General features: G+C 44.0%; 1 protein-coding gene across 2 annotated transcripts in view; it reads right to left on the bottom strand.

The window, feature by feature from the left end:
• Positions 1 to 14,096, bottom strand: part of LOC118377659 (calmodulin-regulated spectrin-associated protein 1-B-like) — a 31,566-nt gene extending 17,470 nt beyond the window's left edge. Inside the window, exons 1-3 of one of the 2 annotated variants that reach the window (XM_035764602.2) lie at positions 13,953 to 14,096; positions 12,830 to 12,990; positions 6,018 to 6,280 (exon numbers count right to left, since the gene is read on the bottom strand). In XM_035764602.2, coding sequence (XP_035620495.1) covers positions 6,018 to 6,280; positions 12,830 to 12,989 — 423 coding nt within the window. In that variant the 5' untranslated portion in view covers position 12,990; positions 13,953 to 14,096. Of the gene's footprint in view, positions 1 to 6,017; positions 6,281 to 12,829; positions 12,991 to 13,757; positions 13,879 to 13,952 lie in introns of those variants that run through there. The other variant, XM_035764603.2, reaches the window with a different exon arrangement.
• Positions 14,097 to 17,416: the final 3,320 nt, after the last annotated feature.

Here is a 17,416-nt window from a genome sequence, read left to right as displayed (position 1 = left end):
AAATGTATGTCTTATTTGCTACGTGAGGTTTATTTGATTGAATAGAAGTTTCGTAACGCTTAGGTTATTACGAGTGTACTGATATAAGTAGGACATGTGACATCGTGGCAACTGAGGAAAAACACTGTCGGAGTTATCTCGAGATGGCTATGAATATTTATGGCAAGAGGCTAGCAGCATAGCATCTCTCCACTGAATGCAGGCGGTTGACATCAACAATCCTTATAGAACATTTAAAAAAGTAATGAAATAAAAGAGATGTATTCCGCAATCCAAAGAAAGGACAGGCGGGCGGCTGACAGCCTGCCATACCGCCTTGTGGACAACGACTCCCACTGTTAGGGCGGGAAGACAAGTAACTCGTCAGTATATCCATATTCTTAGGCAGGAGTATAATTCCCTGAAATGTGACCTATGAATCTAGGTGTGGAGTTAACACACAGTACACCCTAGCCAGTTAGAGCATGCCTGACCCAAAACACACTGCTGAACACACACACACCTTCCAGCACTAATCCTACTGAGGAAAATGGAGGACAGATCCTGATTAGCTCACAATAGGAAAGGAGAACAGCTATTCAGAGCCCTCAGTGATAGGCCCCAACGATGTTACACAAGCATTACTCAACACTCAGCCTCAGATCCCTACTCTAATGAGGTATAAGCAACACACACACACACACACACACACACACACACACACAACCACTGCCTGAGATGTAAAAAATGTTTTAAACACGCACCCTTCCAACCTTGCGACTAGCTAGATGTAGACTATTTCAAAAACAGGACGCTGTGTCTCTTAAGTCAAAGAAGAGGGACTTAAAATGATGAAGAAAACAGCCCGACTGATGTGCTTGAGTTACAACACAATGAATATGCCAGAAACACACACCCTTCGTCTTCCCTTCACCAAACCTGTCAGAGACAAACCCAGGAGTGTATGGGTGGACTACTGTTATATTACCCCAAGCCGTCTCAAGTGTCCCAAGTCAAGTGCTGAGCAATTAATTTTTTTTTCTTCAGTTAAACAACTAATTGACCAAATTGATTCAGATTTTTCTGAGCACAACACGCCGTTTCACTAGAGAGAAATCACATCATTCACGAGACTGGAACGCTGGGCTGAAGGGAGTTGTAGTATTCATTAAGAAAATATTCAGCATAGATCAGCACAGAAACATGGTAATTAACTGCAAAGACCATAATGCATAGCGCCCCCAAGTCTCAGACAGAGATGGATACACTTTTGCCTGCTATTTTAGGTTAGATTCAAACAGACTGCATGAAAGAGGAATGTACAGTCGCGGCCAAAAGTTGATGAATTGCAATTAATTGCAAATGAACTGAATCCCCCCCAAAACATTTCCACTTCATTTCAGCCCTGCCACAAAAGGACCAGCTGACATCATGTCAGTGATTCTCTCGTTAACACAGGTGTGAGTGTTGATGAGGACAAGGCTGGAGATCACTCTGTCATGCTGATTGAGTTTGAATAACAGACTGGAAGCTTCAAAAGGAGAGTGGGTGCTTGGAATCATTGTTCTTCCTCTGTCATCCATGGTTACCAGCAAGGAAACACGTGTCGTCATCATTGCTTTGCACAAAAAAGGACTTCACAGGCAAGGATATTGCTGCCAGTAAGATTGCACCTAAATCAACCATTTATCGGATCATCAAGAACTTTAAGGAGAGCGGTTCAATTGTTGTGAAGAAGGCTTCAGGGCGCCCAAGATAGTCCAGCAAGCGCCAGGACCGTCTCCTAAAGTTGATTCAGCTGAGGGATCGGGGCACCACCAGTACAGAGCTTGCTCAGGAATGGCAGCAGGCAAGTGTGAGTGCATCTGCACGCACAGTGAGGGGAAGACTTGGAGGATGGCCTGGTGTCAAGAAGGACAGCAAAGAAGCCACTTCTCTCCAGGAAAAACATCAGGGACAGACTGATAATTCTGCAAAGGGAACAGGGATTGGACTGCTGAGGACTGGAGTAAAGTAATTTTCTCTGATGAATCCCCTTTCCGATTGTTTGGGGCATCCGGAAAAAAGCTTGTCTGGAGAAGACAAGGTGAGCGCTACCATCAGTCCTGCGTCATGCCAACAGTAAAGCATCCTGAGACCATTCATGTGTGGGGTTGCTTCTCAGCCAAGGGAGTGGGCTCACTCACAATTTTGCCTAAGAACACAACCCTGAATAAAGAACAGTACCAACAGGTCCTGCGAGAGCAACTTCTTCCAACCATCCAGGAACAGTTTGGTGACGAACAATGCCTTTTCCAGCATGATGGAACACCTTGCCATAAGGCAAAAGTGATAACTAAGTGGCTCGGGGAACAAAATATCGATATTTTGGGTGCATGGCCAAGAAACTCCCCAGACCTTAATCCCATGGAGAACTTGTGGTCAATCCTCAAGAGGCGGGTGGACAAACAAAACCCCACAAATTCTGACAAACTCCAAGCATTGATTATGCAAGAATAGCATGCCTTCAGTCGGGATGTGGCCCAGAAGTTAATTGACAGCATGCCAGGGCGGATTGCAGAGGTCATGAAAAAGAAGGGTCAACACTGCAAATATTGATTCTTTGCATCAACTTCAGGTAATTGTCAATAAAAGCCTTTGACACTTATGAAATGCTTGTAATTATACTTCAGTATCTGACCTAAATATCTAGACACTGAAGTAGCAAACTGTGAAATTAATGTGTCGTTCTCAAAACTTTTGGCCACGACTGTACACAAAACCAACGAGATCGGGATAGACAGAGTTCGTGAAAGTATGCCTCATCTCCTTCGAAGAACTAATAAAAATGATTGTCTGACAGCTCTGCAGCATGCAAAGGCAGGTCAGCCTAGCGAAATAGGATGATTATTTTTTATTTAAAAGCTACAATATGTAACTTTATAAGCAACCTGACCAAATTCAAAGAAATGTGAGTTATAGATATTTCATCCCCTTTGAACACAAGTCTAAGAATAGCAAGATCTATTCTGTGTGCTATTTCTATGCTACCCGTTCTATTATATAATCTTTGCGTCTTACTTTCAGATTTGTACACCAGCTTCAAACAGCTAAATATACAATATTGGTTGGTTATGGAAAATATATTTCACAGCGGTTTAGATGGTACAATGATTCTCCACACAATGACTGCTAGTTTTTTCATAAACAAATCTGCAAGACAATTAGAATTTTTGCAACCAGGAAATGGCGGAGCGATTTCTGCATAGTGCATCTTTAACTAAGTAAATTAAGAACAAATTCGTATTTACAATGACGGCCTACCAAGAGGTAAAAAGCCCCCTGCGGGGACGGGGGATATATCACTACATTAAAAAAAAAAAAGAGACCAAAGCATGGCAGCAAAGCCCATACAGAATGGGAAGAAGAGAGAACAGTGTCTGGCAGTTTGGTTGCTACTGCCTACAATACAATGATACAATGGAATATTTTGCTGTGTTTTGGCAATTTGAATTTTCACTATTTTTGCCATTGTATTTCCATTAAAAAGCTCTAAAATAATTTTAATGTCATTATTTAATGTCAACAAAAAAAGATGAAGAAACCAAAATAGAGAACAAACCAATTGTTTTATAATCCAATTGAAACCAAACCGACAAATTACTAATCCGGTCTCTATAGTCTCTGTCCCCCTAGTCTCCCCCTGTCCATCCCTCTAGTGTCCCCCTAGTCTAGAAATGTATTTCTTCCAACCTGTGTGAGTCGACTCAGGAGATGGTACACTGCTGTTTTATTACTCCCAGCTGATCCCTCTCCATCTGTGCCCTCTAGGAAGTACGAGTCAAACAGGAGGCAGAGAAGGTAACTCTTACACACACACACACACACAACGGGAGTGAGCCCAGAGGCTGCACATGGGGGGGGGGACAGGCACTGCCATGGAAACACCTCCTTGCAGACTCCTTGCAACCCAGGGGGGGTTCCTCAACCCTCACACAGGCCTAGTCTAGTCTGTCAAAGACAACCACTTCACTTCTGTACTCTATATCATCGACTGCATCCTTATGTAATACATGTATCACTAGCCACTTTAACTATGCCACTTTGTTTACATACTCATCTCGATACCATCTACTGTATCTTGCCTATGCTGCTCTGTACCATCACTCATTCATATATCCTTATGTACATATTCTTTATCCCCTTACACTGTGTATAAGACAGTAGTTTAGGAATTGTTAGTTAGATTACTTGTTAGTTATTACTGCATTGTCGGAACTAGAAGCACAAGCATTTCGCTACAATCGCATTAACATCTGCTAACCATGTGTATGTGACAAATAAAATTTGATTTGATTTGATTTTCACTCTACTCAGGAATTTAGACTAAGCATGTGTTTGTCTGACTTCTTCCATAGAGCCTTGCCCGGATTATAAACCAGCCCATCTGTCTGTCACTGGGCTAGATGTCGGCTTATCACTGGCTCGCTCTTGGCTGGTCGCTCGACAGAAGCAAGCCACCTTGGCGACAACGCGAGTCTCCATGGCATTGGCAGTGTATAATGTATTCAAGCCAACAAGTACCATGCAGTGATGCTACTGTAAGTGCTTTAAGTGAAATTGTGAGAGGTTATTGGATCTCTTATGAAAGGAAATGCTTGTGTAATATATATACAACCGAATGTGACATGTAGGGAGGGAGTGGTGTTCATTCCATATGCTGAGTGGAGTTGTTGCTGTACTATTTTATTTAACTAGGCAAGTCAGTTAAGAACAAATTGTTATTTACAATGACAGCTTACCCCGGCCAAACCCTGCCCTAACCCGGACGACGCAGGGCAATAGTCCTAAAGTCAATAGTCCTAAAAATTAGGCTGGTTGGTTGGATGAGAACTAGGTTACATGAGAGATGGTGAATCAATCATTATGCAACTGCTGCACCCTACTTTGCATATTGACCAGACAACATGGAAAATGTCACTGTTAGGGACAAGGGTACACTTCAGGAGAGTGGAAAAAAAGTAGTGGAGGAACCCCACTGGGTCATTCAGCACATTTTAGGCCTAACTTTAGACTGTTCTCTCTCTCTGTGTGTACCCTTCCCTATCCAGCTGGTAGAAAATGATTTTCAAAGAAGTAACTGAATCAGTTTTCACATGATCCACAGAAACCAGACTGTGCCAAAAGCCGTGTTGTAAAGCCTACAGACGACATGCTCTCTGGCCCAGTTCTATGCCTTTATATGGATATGAATCAGAGTCGAATTTGAATCTCCAAGGTAGCCAACGATAAGGAAATAGCTAAGCGGTCTGGAACCAAATGTAATAGGTCGGAAAAAACCACCCAAACGAAAATTGAGTTAGAACACTATGATGAGTCGCCATGGTTTCAACAAATACTAGAACGTTTTAGTTACCTAGGGTTTAAAGGCTGTTTGACAAAGTCCAATAGACGACAGGTAGGTATTCTAGTGTTCAGTGTAGTGTGATAGATGTCAATGTGATAGAGAGAGAACAGAACAACGGCTACTTTCACTAGTTAAAAGTAATAAGAGGAGAGCAGGAACAGAGCTGCTGCTGCTGCAGGCAGAAACAGCTCTCGCTCTCTATGTAGGACTACACACAGAATAGCCAACCAGAAGGCTGAGCTTCTTGACTCTCTCTCATCCATGGCCAGCTAAAGGGCAACAGCTTTTCAGACTTGATTTAAGTCATTTTCAAGACAGATCTCGTCCACAAATCATGAGCAGCCTCTGGCAATGACTCCCATAAAACACCACGTGCTTATCAAACTAGTTCCACCACCACAAATAGTGTCCCTCCCTACTTCCTAGTCCATGAAGAGGACATTGGGTGCATCTTTCCGTCCTCATGCGAGAGACCTAGCCGCCTGGCTCGTAGGCATCAGCCCTATTGCTTTGGTCTCTCCAGTGTTTTCACTGTAGATTAAGGAGACAAGGAGAGCCACTTGAGCCAACTGAGATGCAGCTGAATTGCCTTCACCCTGCATAGCTTTTCATCACCCCCTACACAGTCACACACACAGTCTTTCCCACTCACCATTTTGATGGGCACACAGGAGAGGTCAGCATCTCTGACAGGGGCGTCATCACTCTCCATGACGTAGATCCCTTTACGGCTGAGGGCCTGGATGACTGACATGTGTGACTGCAGCAAGGCGGCCTGGTCCGTCTTTAGGATGAGGGCACACACCCGGCAGTACAGCTCACAGGACAGCAGCAGCTGGAGGACGGGAGGCTTGATGTGCTCCTGGTCATACTGGTCTGTGTAGAACGGATCCCTCAGGTCCTCTGGGATGTGGTCTGGAAGGGGGGTTAGTGATGGATATGATGCATGGTGTTGGTCCTAACATATATAGATAGACAGGATGGGTTCCACTCCCTACATCTAGCTGTGTTGCTACCCGCATGAAAATATTTGGTTGCTATTGGTTTCAATGGAATATTTTGGTGCTTGCAGCCCTGTGCCTACTTCAGGAAGAATCTAGGGGAAACGCTGCTGTGATGACTAATATGCATACACAGGGTTACAATAAGAGTATGTAATTTTGTGGATAGCCAAATGTGAAATACGTGCTTTACTCTAAAAAGGGAAAATCTAGCCTAATCTTTCAACAATGAAAGGGAACGTGGCAACAGCATGTGCTCGCAGAGTAAAAATATGTGTTCTGCGAGGTTTCAGTTTACTCTGTAAATACAGGCTAGTCATGGCTTGGAACTGACAGTAACACTGGTGAGAGAAGAGCTAGGTCCTCAGGTTACTAGTCTGAAACAATGTCTTTCCAGTTTCCACCACAAAGGAGGAAAACAAACAATGACCTATGAAGGGTCTGTTTTGCATTTTTCACTGACTCATATCAAACCAGAAGTCACCATATTAGGATAAATGGTGATGGGAATCCGATCATGATCATTTATGTCTGTTGCGGTCATACTCCTAACAGGAAACACACAATCCGTAAACATTAAAGCAGAGGAATAGAATGAAGGATCCCCTCGCAGCCTATTGCATGTGACAAGCCCAGCCCAGGCACAGGTGCACACTCTCAGAAAGGTGTGATGATCTTCGGGACAAAAATAGCCCAGCTCACCTCCATTATTCAGACATTGTTATTTAAGCTGTGGCTGGGAAGCTGCGCAAACAGAAATAGGGCTGTCCCAGGCAAAAAAAGAAACAAATAAAACGTGTATTTTTCCACATAGGACACATCGTATGTGTTTTAATCAAATCGACTATATGCACTGAGCTTGTCTGATGCTTTAAGCACAAAGTTTGAATAAATATTCAAAGACACAAATGATTTGAAGGAGTTTAGCAATTGATTTGAATGTGCCGGGCCAGGCTCAGCCATAATGTGACGAACACCCGTTGTCCCGCACTCCTCCCTGCTGCAGCGACCACCACAGACCATTAAAGTGTTTATCGCGCTGTCCGTGTTACTGAAGCTGCAACAGTCATTTCTGACTGAAAAGTTCTGCTACCAAAATCCCTCATTTGTTTGTTTTGGAAAAACATTCCCTATTCGTTAGACCCTTGCTCTCTTTACGTGATAACATAGATGTCACATGCTTGCAATGCGACCAAAGACCTAGTCGCTTGGGACTAGTACTAGAGAACGTTGGTTATGTAATTATTACTCCAGAATGTCACTTATAACAGAAGACGATTCAGACGGGATTCATTTTTTCCCAAACTGCCCAACACCATTAAAAAAAAAAAAAATGTAATAAATTGACAGTTATGACAGAAGCCTGGAGGTTTTTAATTCTAGGCATGAAGATACAAAATTTCAACATGTCCAGGTAATGGGGCCACACTGATAAATCTAGCTTGGTTCTCAAGTTTCGAAACCATACCAAACCATATTTCCTATAGTGTCCCCATTATATTTGAATTGAGGAAGTGTGATCATAATCATTATGATATTTTAGAGATCTGCAGCACACCCTAAACGCACTTCCTAAAATAAGTCATTTATAGACCAAAACATTTTAACATAAAACAATGATTGGTTCAGTTGGTCTGGACGAGAGCAAAAACCAGTGTCTGTGGAAATCAAGGCCAGTCCAGAACTGCACCCCAAAAAAAGAGACGGGATTAATGAGGTGTACAGTGTTGCCTGAAATTTCAGTTTTATAAATGCCCATCTATGTGGTTAGCTGACCGTTTGTAAAAACACCAAAACACTACATTCGGACCAAAAAAAGATATCCAAAAGCTTACAAGCCCATCCATGGCTGGTCGCTCACGGAATCAGTAGGCTATTTAAACGAACTGTAGATGATGTATAAAGCCAGTAACATTTAACAGTTAGACTATTGATTATAGACCTAATTAAGTTGGGGTTCTCTCCCTCTCCTGACTTTTCTTAGACAATAAGACAAGGGCTGTTTCCTCATTCTGCTGCTGCCCCCACAGCATTTTTCTCAACACAATATGCTGGTTAACTTTGCTATTATGCACATATCAACATGGTCTAGGAAAAGGTGCCAATTGAACAGAGCACTGATGAGTTTCAGAACCGTGGACAGCGACCGCTATCCAACACGGGAGGAAGCGCATTTATTATACATTTTTTATTAGTGTTGCACCATTGTTCTTATGTAATATAACCATATCCAATTTAGCACGTCTTAGACTGATGGATTATGCCAACCCCACAGCCTACACAATGGATCAGTCCATCCAGTGTGAATCAGACCAGTGTCTTGTACACAATATATTTTTTGTTGTTTTTCCCCCACCCCCTTCTACTGCTCGACTAAAGAAGTCTCAGTCGACTAACAGCCTATTGACCAAACAGTCGACTAAATGGGGTCAGTCCTAAACAGAACAGACATCCTCATAACACCACATCTGACAGAGGAAGATCTCTCCATCAACACAGCAGTTACACCAGGCAGATTTGGATTCTACGGTCATCCTTGGCACAGTCTGAATGTGGCTCAATGTTATTAGCCGTAGACCTAGGGAGGGATAATAAGCCTAGGATCGGATAACAATGAGTCATACGTGTGAAGGAACCTCTGTCTGTGCATTACAACAGACTAGACTGATTAGAGATAAAACATTTAAAAAGCATCCACATATGCAATAAGCTTGATGTACATTAACAGTATAAGAGTCAGTCATTCTGAGAGAGAGACAGGGGTGTGTGTGGTACTGTGTACAATGCATTAAAACATGTGATTTGGTTGTGTGAAAACAAAAGGCATGTCTGGAAACCAGGGTGGCTGGGGACCAGGGTGGCTGGGGACCAGGGTGGCTGGGGACCAGGGTGGCTGGGGACCAGGGTGGCTGGGGACCAGGGTGGGTCTTCACATATGAATTCCCCCTGGAGACAGTGATACTGTGTGGCAGCAGATGCCCCCCTCCTGCCACAGTGGGCTGAAGTATCTAACTACTGGGACAGGGAGTGAGCCCAGCATGGTAAACACACTCTTTCTCTCCATTGCCAGGACCGGCTATAATGCAACCCCCAATTACCATCAGACTAGACAGGAGAGCACCAGCTTGCCCCAGCGAGTACCATTCTGACTGGCTTGTAGGCACTGTGATGTGAGGAGCGGGGCCAGCCAGATCTGTGTATACACTGGTGGGCAAATTCTAACACACGGCGTAAGCATGCACTCACAAAGACACAAATACACACTCAGAAACAGATACACAGGCATGCTCACACGTGACGCAGCCACCTGCATGCAGGTTCCCACTCGCATACACACACCTGCCCCACAATCTGAGGGGCGAGGATGTATTGTCTCAGCCTGCCCGCCCATCCCTAGTTCCTGCCATGTTATAGAGCCAGATCAGCATCTGTGAAGCAGCATTAGCAATACACTCCACTACTGCCATAGGTAAAAAAAATAAAAAACACAATCCCCAAATGGGGGATGCCAATTACTGCTGCACCTGTGCACAGGCAGTCCCCAAAATCCAAGGCTACTGTACAATCCACTCCCTCTATTATCAAACTGTGTTTCACCCCCAGTTAATCTTTGGGCAATGAGTTCTGTTCCGATGTCTTTAGTTAATACAGATTAGATGTTGTGTACTCTGTCTGCCTGCATGGCTGTTCGCCACAACCCTTAGAGGCACAGATGACAGACAGTGGGGAGATTCCTCCGGAGGGAGAGAGAAGAGAGGCAGTGTTCGTTCGTCATCAGGACAAAAGCCTATTACTGTTCCTGAGCTCTCTGGGACCACAGCTCTCTGTTAGCGGAACACAGGGACTAGGCATGAAGAAAAAACAAGGAGAACAGAATGAAAACAGGAGCATGGCATTCCATCCATATGAATACCATTCAAATCTGGGATCACTTGTTTGCTGTGTGCAGGCATGTGTCTGAGTGACATTATGAAGTCACTGTAATGACAGCAGAAAACACTGTAGATCAGCGTTTCCCATACTCGGTCCTCGGGACCCCAAGGGGTGCACACAGCTGATTCAAATGATCAAATGAGTTTATTATTTGAAATCAGCTGTGTATTGCTAGGGAAAAAAATAAAACATGCACCCATTGGGATCACAAGGACAGAGTTTGGGGAAACCCTGATGTAGACAGACTGAAAAGGTGCAGGTACTTGTGTAACCAGTGTGAAATGCCTAGCTAATTAGTGGTGACGTAACTCGCTCGGAGACCTTGAAGCATTTGTTTCCCTTGCTCTGCAAGGGCCGAGGCTTTTGAGGGGCAAAAGGTAACGATCCTCCGAGGGTGACTGTTGATGTGTGCAGAGGTTCCATGGTTCAAGCCCAGGTTGGGAAGAGTAGAGGGACAGAAGTAACAGTGTAACACTTTCAGTACAATTAATATCTTACAGGGAGGTGATAGGCCAGTACAAAACTAAAAATGCCCTTCTTGAATCCAGAAATAACAATAGGAAAGGCAATCCAAAGAGCCATGTTAGGAAAACAATGGATAGCGCATATGGTGGAAAATGGCAAGATGATGTTATAATAGTATTATTGCATCAAATGGTTGTTTTATGCAACAGAATAGAGGATTCTTATAACTATTGTGTGTGTTCTACTGAGGATGGGCCTCTGGGAGATAACACTGACAGGAGATTTACCATGTCTTTTGGGTGAGAAAACCTAAAGAGCATTCCAGAGCATGAGTTGATGTTGCTGTTCTATACCGTACCAGGGCGACATGGCTCCAGTATGGAGTTGGGGGGGGGGGGCAGACACTGGTCTCTACACAATGATACCGTCTGCTGTGAATTATAGGTATCCTTCATACAAATCTTAACCTTGTGACCCATTCTATACATCGGTTTTTCGTCATGTAGGTTGAAAGGGGTGTATCTTGGCTATAAAATACCTTTGTACTTTTGTCTCGGGGCTCTCAATGAATCATCTGAGCGTGATTTGTCAATCAGCCATCATTATCGTAGAGCACTCATTCGATTCACTTTATATGTGTGCGTTGTATTGACCTGCTCCCTTATTAATAAGTGGTTCAAGATTTAGTTTAAGTATAACTGATGTGTGATAAATTTTCCTCTCCTCATTTGAGAGTGAAGAAATGAACCACCGCACGCGGCACCATTATGTTCTTCCAGTGACAACACACACAGACGATACTCCATTGACATGACTGTTTAGAAATATAAAATGCATAGCCACAGCAAGTGCTCCAAGTGAAATTAGGTCACGCATCGCTCACATGACAGGTTCTCTCCACTAGTGACAGGCAACCCTAGCTGTAGGATATGTGGAATGACTTACACCTCACAGTGCCACAAGTAGTCAGCTGGCTTCTCCACATCTTAGCATGTCTTCTGCATGGAACCAAAGCCACAGGCCTTCAATAGCAAAGCTAGGCCTAATTGCTGTTCTAAGGGCCGCTACCTGGCCTAGCTTTGCTATGGAAGGCCGGTGGCATTGGTTCCATGCAGAAGACATGCTAAGATGCTGTGGAGGAGCCAGCTGGCAATGTGGCACTGTGAGGTGTAATTCATTCCACATATCCTACAGTTAATTATGCAGGTGGGGATAAGTGATGCGTTACAGTGTGACAGACATGGGAATCTTGCAATACAAAAATCAAGAAACATCAAAATACCTTGACTGTTTTGCTCTGAAGAACCGAGAACATTTTAGAAAATATAGTAACTTTTTACAAAAGTCCAGGTAATTGTTGTCTAATGATGTTGACATCATTACAGATAAATAAAGGTGAAATAAAAAAATAAAACTGCAAGTCAGCAACATTGTCACTCTTGATAAGAGTGACAAGGACTGATATCTTGCTCTGCATTTGCCATGACATGATGAGTCTGACAGTCAGTGGATTTATTCAGCAGTTTTCCTGTGAGTCCAGTCTCACTGTACTGCGAAAGGCCACTGCACAAAAACAATCAGATCATTTGCCAAGTCACACAGGGACACAGTCAGCTCTGCACACAATGCATTTTGATGCATAATAACTGAGAAAATCTAGACAATACATTCCATTCGGCTTGGTTCTGCCATCAAGGCCTGTTCCAAGAAGGGCTCATTAGGCCAAGCCCAACTGCAGACTGTTAGTCTGAGGTGTGGATGAACACAAAGACACATTTCCCGTCTAACAACATTTGGGCCCAACCCTGCCACTAGATGGGGCAACTGGGTCTTCCTTGAGAAGTGTTGTGTTTCTTTGTCATTAAAAACCTACATATATCTCCATAATGCTTTGGATCACAGCAGAGGGTAAAATCCTGAAGTATCTGTGTGAGAACAGCAAAGGGTTAAAATTTTCACCAAGGCATTGGAGTTGTGTAACTATGTGACAGGTGATTATTTTGGACCTTAAATACCCAATTTATTGTCCCTCTCTCTGTGTGTGTGTGTGTGAGAGAGAACTTACCAATGCTGTATGCCTTGGCGAACAGCCATCGCAGGTTGGCATCTATTTTTGCTCTGGCCGAGTCGTACATTTCCAAAGGAACAATCTCTATTGTCCCTTCACCAGCTGAATCCATGTTTCTTCGGGTGCCATCCGCACCACCACACAGATCCACATCCATCCTTTCAAAAACATGTCACAAATTCACAGTATGAAACATACTAATCAAATTGTATTTGTCACATGCCCGAATACAACAGGTGTAGTAGACCTGACAGTGAAATGCTTACTTACAAGCCCTTAATCTGTCAATGCAGTTAAGAAAAACACAACAAAAAAATATAAATAAAAGTAACAAATAATTAAAGAGCTGCAGTAAAATAACAATAGCGAGACTATATACAGCGGGGTACCGGTACAGAGTCAGTTACTAAAGTGACTATACTAAATGACTATAGTCATTTCATTCGAGTATTACGATAGTTACTAGCGAGCCACTGAGGAATTGTTAACTAACCAGCTAACTAACCCACAAGTAAAATGGAAGAATTTAGCCAGCTAGCTAGTCCGGTTCATGCTTGCATGTTAGCTAACTTAGCATTGGGCGCCCATTCATTGGACAGGTGGCTAACTTTAGCTAGCTAACTGACAATAAACTGGATTGTTTCGTTGAATCTGGGTTGTACAACATTTACAAAATAGCCTTACTGGCCAAGTTAGAAAGCACCTTGGCCAACACAGCTAACTTAAGTCTGCTTTAATCCAGTTAGGTAGCTAGTCAGATAGCTAGTCAAGTCCAGCTTTATGCTAGGTTACAATAACTGGATGAATCGAACTGACATTCAATAACTTAATCAAACAGTATTTTTTGAAAATACATGAAAAAAAAAACACTATGTAACGTAAATCAACCCTTTAGATCGGTCAGTATAAAATGTAACATAATGACTTTGTTATGCAATTGCCCAAGCAAAGCCCAAGCACCACATCGTAGCAGCAGCAGCGAGATGAACGAACGGTCTCCTCCCCAGCAACAAAACCCAATTTGCGGCCTGTCTGACAACAGCGCCACGGGAAACCCAGGATAAGCGTTTACTATCAATGCCAGACATAAATGTAGAGTTTAGGAAAGACAGTAAAGTACCTGATTATTCCCGGTTTATCCTTCAATTTGATGACTCATTTTAGGTCAAAGAATTTAACGTATTAGTGAGAAGCACCTTATGTACCTCCGTATGCGCGCTTTCCCATAAATCGAATTATCTGTCTGTCTGTTAGCATAAGTAGCTAACCACTGCGCCTGCGCGGATGCTAATACTATCATGCAACCACATACACACAACCCAGAGCAAGATTCAAAGTAACCATTAATTAAAAAAGAAGGGCGTAAGAAGGTATATGAAACAATGTTAGATGTTTGTTTGCAAAAATTAATCAGAAATGAACCAGCCCATGTGCCCATACCATAACAACTTGCTCTCTTTTGAGAGGACTCTCTAGAAATTAAATGAAACAGTTTAATTAAAAACGAAGCATTTGTTAATAAGTACTTGATATGAGTCAATCAATCATAGTGTATACTGAATTAGGTGGCCTGTTGAAAAAAAAATGCTAAAGTAAAAGGGGATTGCCTCAGTGTGGAAAATCTCCCTCTTGTGGTGATGCTTTTAGTTTTCGGGTTTCACAGTTGATTGAGTTTGAAATTACAAGGTGAAAGTTAGAATGCTTAATTGAAGCAAGAACTAAGCGGTCTCCCAGCCTCTGTTTTTTGTATAAAGCTACCGGATGGGATAAATGTAACCACTCTCAAATTCATAGGTTGAGCTATGGATGCATGTATGGGGCTGCGCTGGAGCGGGTCGAGAGCTTCAAGTTCCTCGGTGTCCTCATCACAAAGGAATTAACATGGTCCACAGACACCCACACAGTTGTGAAGAGGGCATGACATCGCCTCTTCCCTCTAAGGAGTCTGAAAAGATTTGGCATGTGCCCTCAGATCTTGAAAGATCTACAGCTGCACAATTGAGAGCATCTTGACTGGCTGCATCACCACTTGGTACGGCAACTGCAGTGCATCCGACCACAAGGTGTTACAGAGGGTAGTGAGTACGACCCAGTACATCACTGGGGCCAAGCTGCTTGCCATCCAGGACCTTAATACCAGACGATGTCAGAGGAAGGACCAAAAAATGGTCAAAGCCATAGACTGTTCTCTCTGTAACCGTACAGCAAGCAATACCGATGCACCAAGTCTGGAACCAACAGGACCTTGAACAGCTTCTACCCCCAAGCCATAAGACTGCTAAACAAGGCTGCTAAATAGCTAACCAAGTGGCTACCCAGACTACCTGCATTGAACCTTTTTTTTTAACTAACTCTCTTGCATTGACATAATGCACACACACTTGACTCTACCCACACACTCACACGTACAGTGCTTAAACTGACATCTCAACACACACATATACACACACACACACACACACACACAAACATACACATACACCGTCGCTGGACCAGAAAAAAGTGCTCTTCACTGACGAGTCGCAGTTTTGTCTCACCAGGGGTGTTGGTCGGATTTACATTTATCGTCGAAGGAATGAGCGTTACACTGAGGCCTGTACTCTGGAGCGGGATCTATTTGGAGGTGGAGGGTCCGTCATGGTCTGGGGCGGTGTGTCACAGCATCATCAGACTGAGCTTGTTGTCATTGCAGGCAATCTCAACGCTGTGCATTACAGGGAAGACATCCTCCTCCCTCGTGTGGTACCCTTCCTGCAGGCTCATCCCGACATGACCCTCCAGCATGACAATGCCACCAGCCATACTGCTCGTTCTGTGTGTGATTTCCTGCAAGACAGGAATGTCAGTGTTCTGCCATGGCCAGCGGAGAGCCCGGATCTCAATCCCATAAGGCACGTTTGGGACTTCTTCGATTGGAGGGTGAGGGCTAGGGTCATTGGGGCGGCAGGGTAGCCTAGTGGTTAGAGCGTTGGACTAGTAACCGGAAGGTTGCAAGTTCAAACCCCCAAGCTGACAAGGTACAAATCTTTCGTTCTGCCTCTGAACAGGCAGTTAACCCACTGTTCCTAGGCCGTCATTGAAAATAAGAATTTGTTCTTAACTGACTTGCCTGGTTAAATAAAGGTAAAATAAACAATAAATTCCCCCCAGAAATGTCCCGGAACTTGAAGGTGCCTTGGTGGAAGAGTGGGGTAACATCTCACAGCAAGAACTGGCAAATCTGGTGCAGTCCATGAAGTGGAGATGCACTGCAGTACTTAATGCAGCTGGTGGCCACACCAGATACTGACTGTTACTTTAGATTTTGACCCCCCCCCCTCCCCCCTTTGTTCAGGGAAACAGATTACTCAATTTCTGTTAGTCACATGTCTGTGGAACAGTTTATGTCTCAGTTGTTGAATCTTGTTATGTTCATACAAATATTTACACATGTTTAGTTTGCTGAAAATAAACGCAGTTGACAGTGAGAGGACGTTTCTTTTTTGCTGAGTTTATGTACATATGCCCAAGGAAGCATTCACGTTGGTAGCCATGAAGTGCTTTTAAAGTCTGGTTATGGCTCACATCAACCCCATCATCCCGGAAACACTAGACCCACTCCAGTTTTCATACTGCCCCAACAGATCCATAGATGACGCAATCTCAATCTCACTCCACACTGCCCTTTCCCACCTGGACAAAAGGAACACCTATGTGAGAATGCTCTTCACTGACTACAGCTCAGCGTTCAACACCATAGTGCCCACAAAGCTCATCACTAAGGCTAAGGACCATGGGATGAAACACCTCCCTTTGCAACTGGATCCTGGACTTCCTGACAGGCCGACCCCAGGTGGTAAGGGTAGGCAACAACACGTCTGCACGCTGATCCTCAACACTGGGGCCCCTCAGGGGTGCATGCTTAGTCTCCCACTGTACTCCATCTTCACCCACAACTGCATGGCCAAACAAGACTCTGACACTTCATTAAGTTTGCTGACAACACAACACTGGTAGGCCTGATCACCGACAACGATGAGACAGCCTATAGGGAGGAGGTCAGAGACCTGACAGTGTAGTGCCAGGACAACAACCTCTCCCTCAATGGGAGCACGACAAAGGAGCTGATCGTGGACTACAGGAAAAGGCAGGGCGAACAGGCCCCCATTAACGTTGATGTGGCTGTAGTGGAGCGGGTTGAGAGTTTCAAGTTCCTTGGTGTCCACATCACCAACAAACTCTCATGGTCCACACATACCAAGACAGTCGTGAAGAGGGCACGACAACACATTTTCCCCTTAGGAGATTGAAAAGATTTGGCATGGGTACCCAGATCCTCAAAATGTTCTACAGCTGCACCATCGAGAGCATCCTGACTGGTTGCATCACCGCCTGGTATGGCAACTGCTCAGCATCTGATCGTAAGGCGCTACAGAGGGTAGTGCGTACGGCCCAGTACATCACTGGGGCCTAGCTTCCTACCATCCAGGACCTATTTACTAGGTGGTGTCAGAGGAAGGCCCAAAAAATTGTCAAAGGCCCCAGTCACCCAAGTCATAGAGTGTTCTCTCTGCTCACACACGGCAAGCGGTACCGTCACTCATT

Source organism: Oncorhynchus keta, chromosome 25 (assembly GCF_023373465.1).
Source record: "Oncorhynchus keta strain PuntledgeMale-10-30-2019 chromosome 25, Oket_V2, whole genome shotgun sequence".
In the NCBI taxonomy this organism is placed as follows: Eukaryota; Metazoa; Chordata; class Actinopteri; order Salmoniformes; family Salmonidae; genus Oncorhynchus; species Oncorhynchus keta.
The sequence above is the reverse complement of the archived record's forward strand: the minus strand, read 5'-3'. Positions and strand labels throughout refer to the sequence as shown.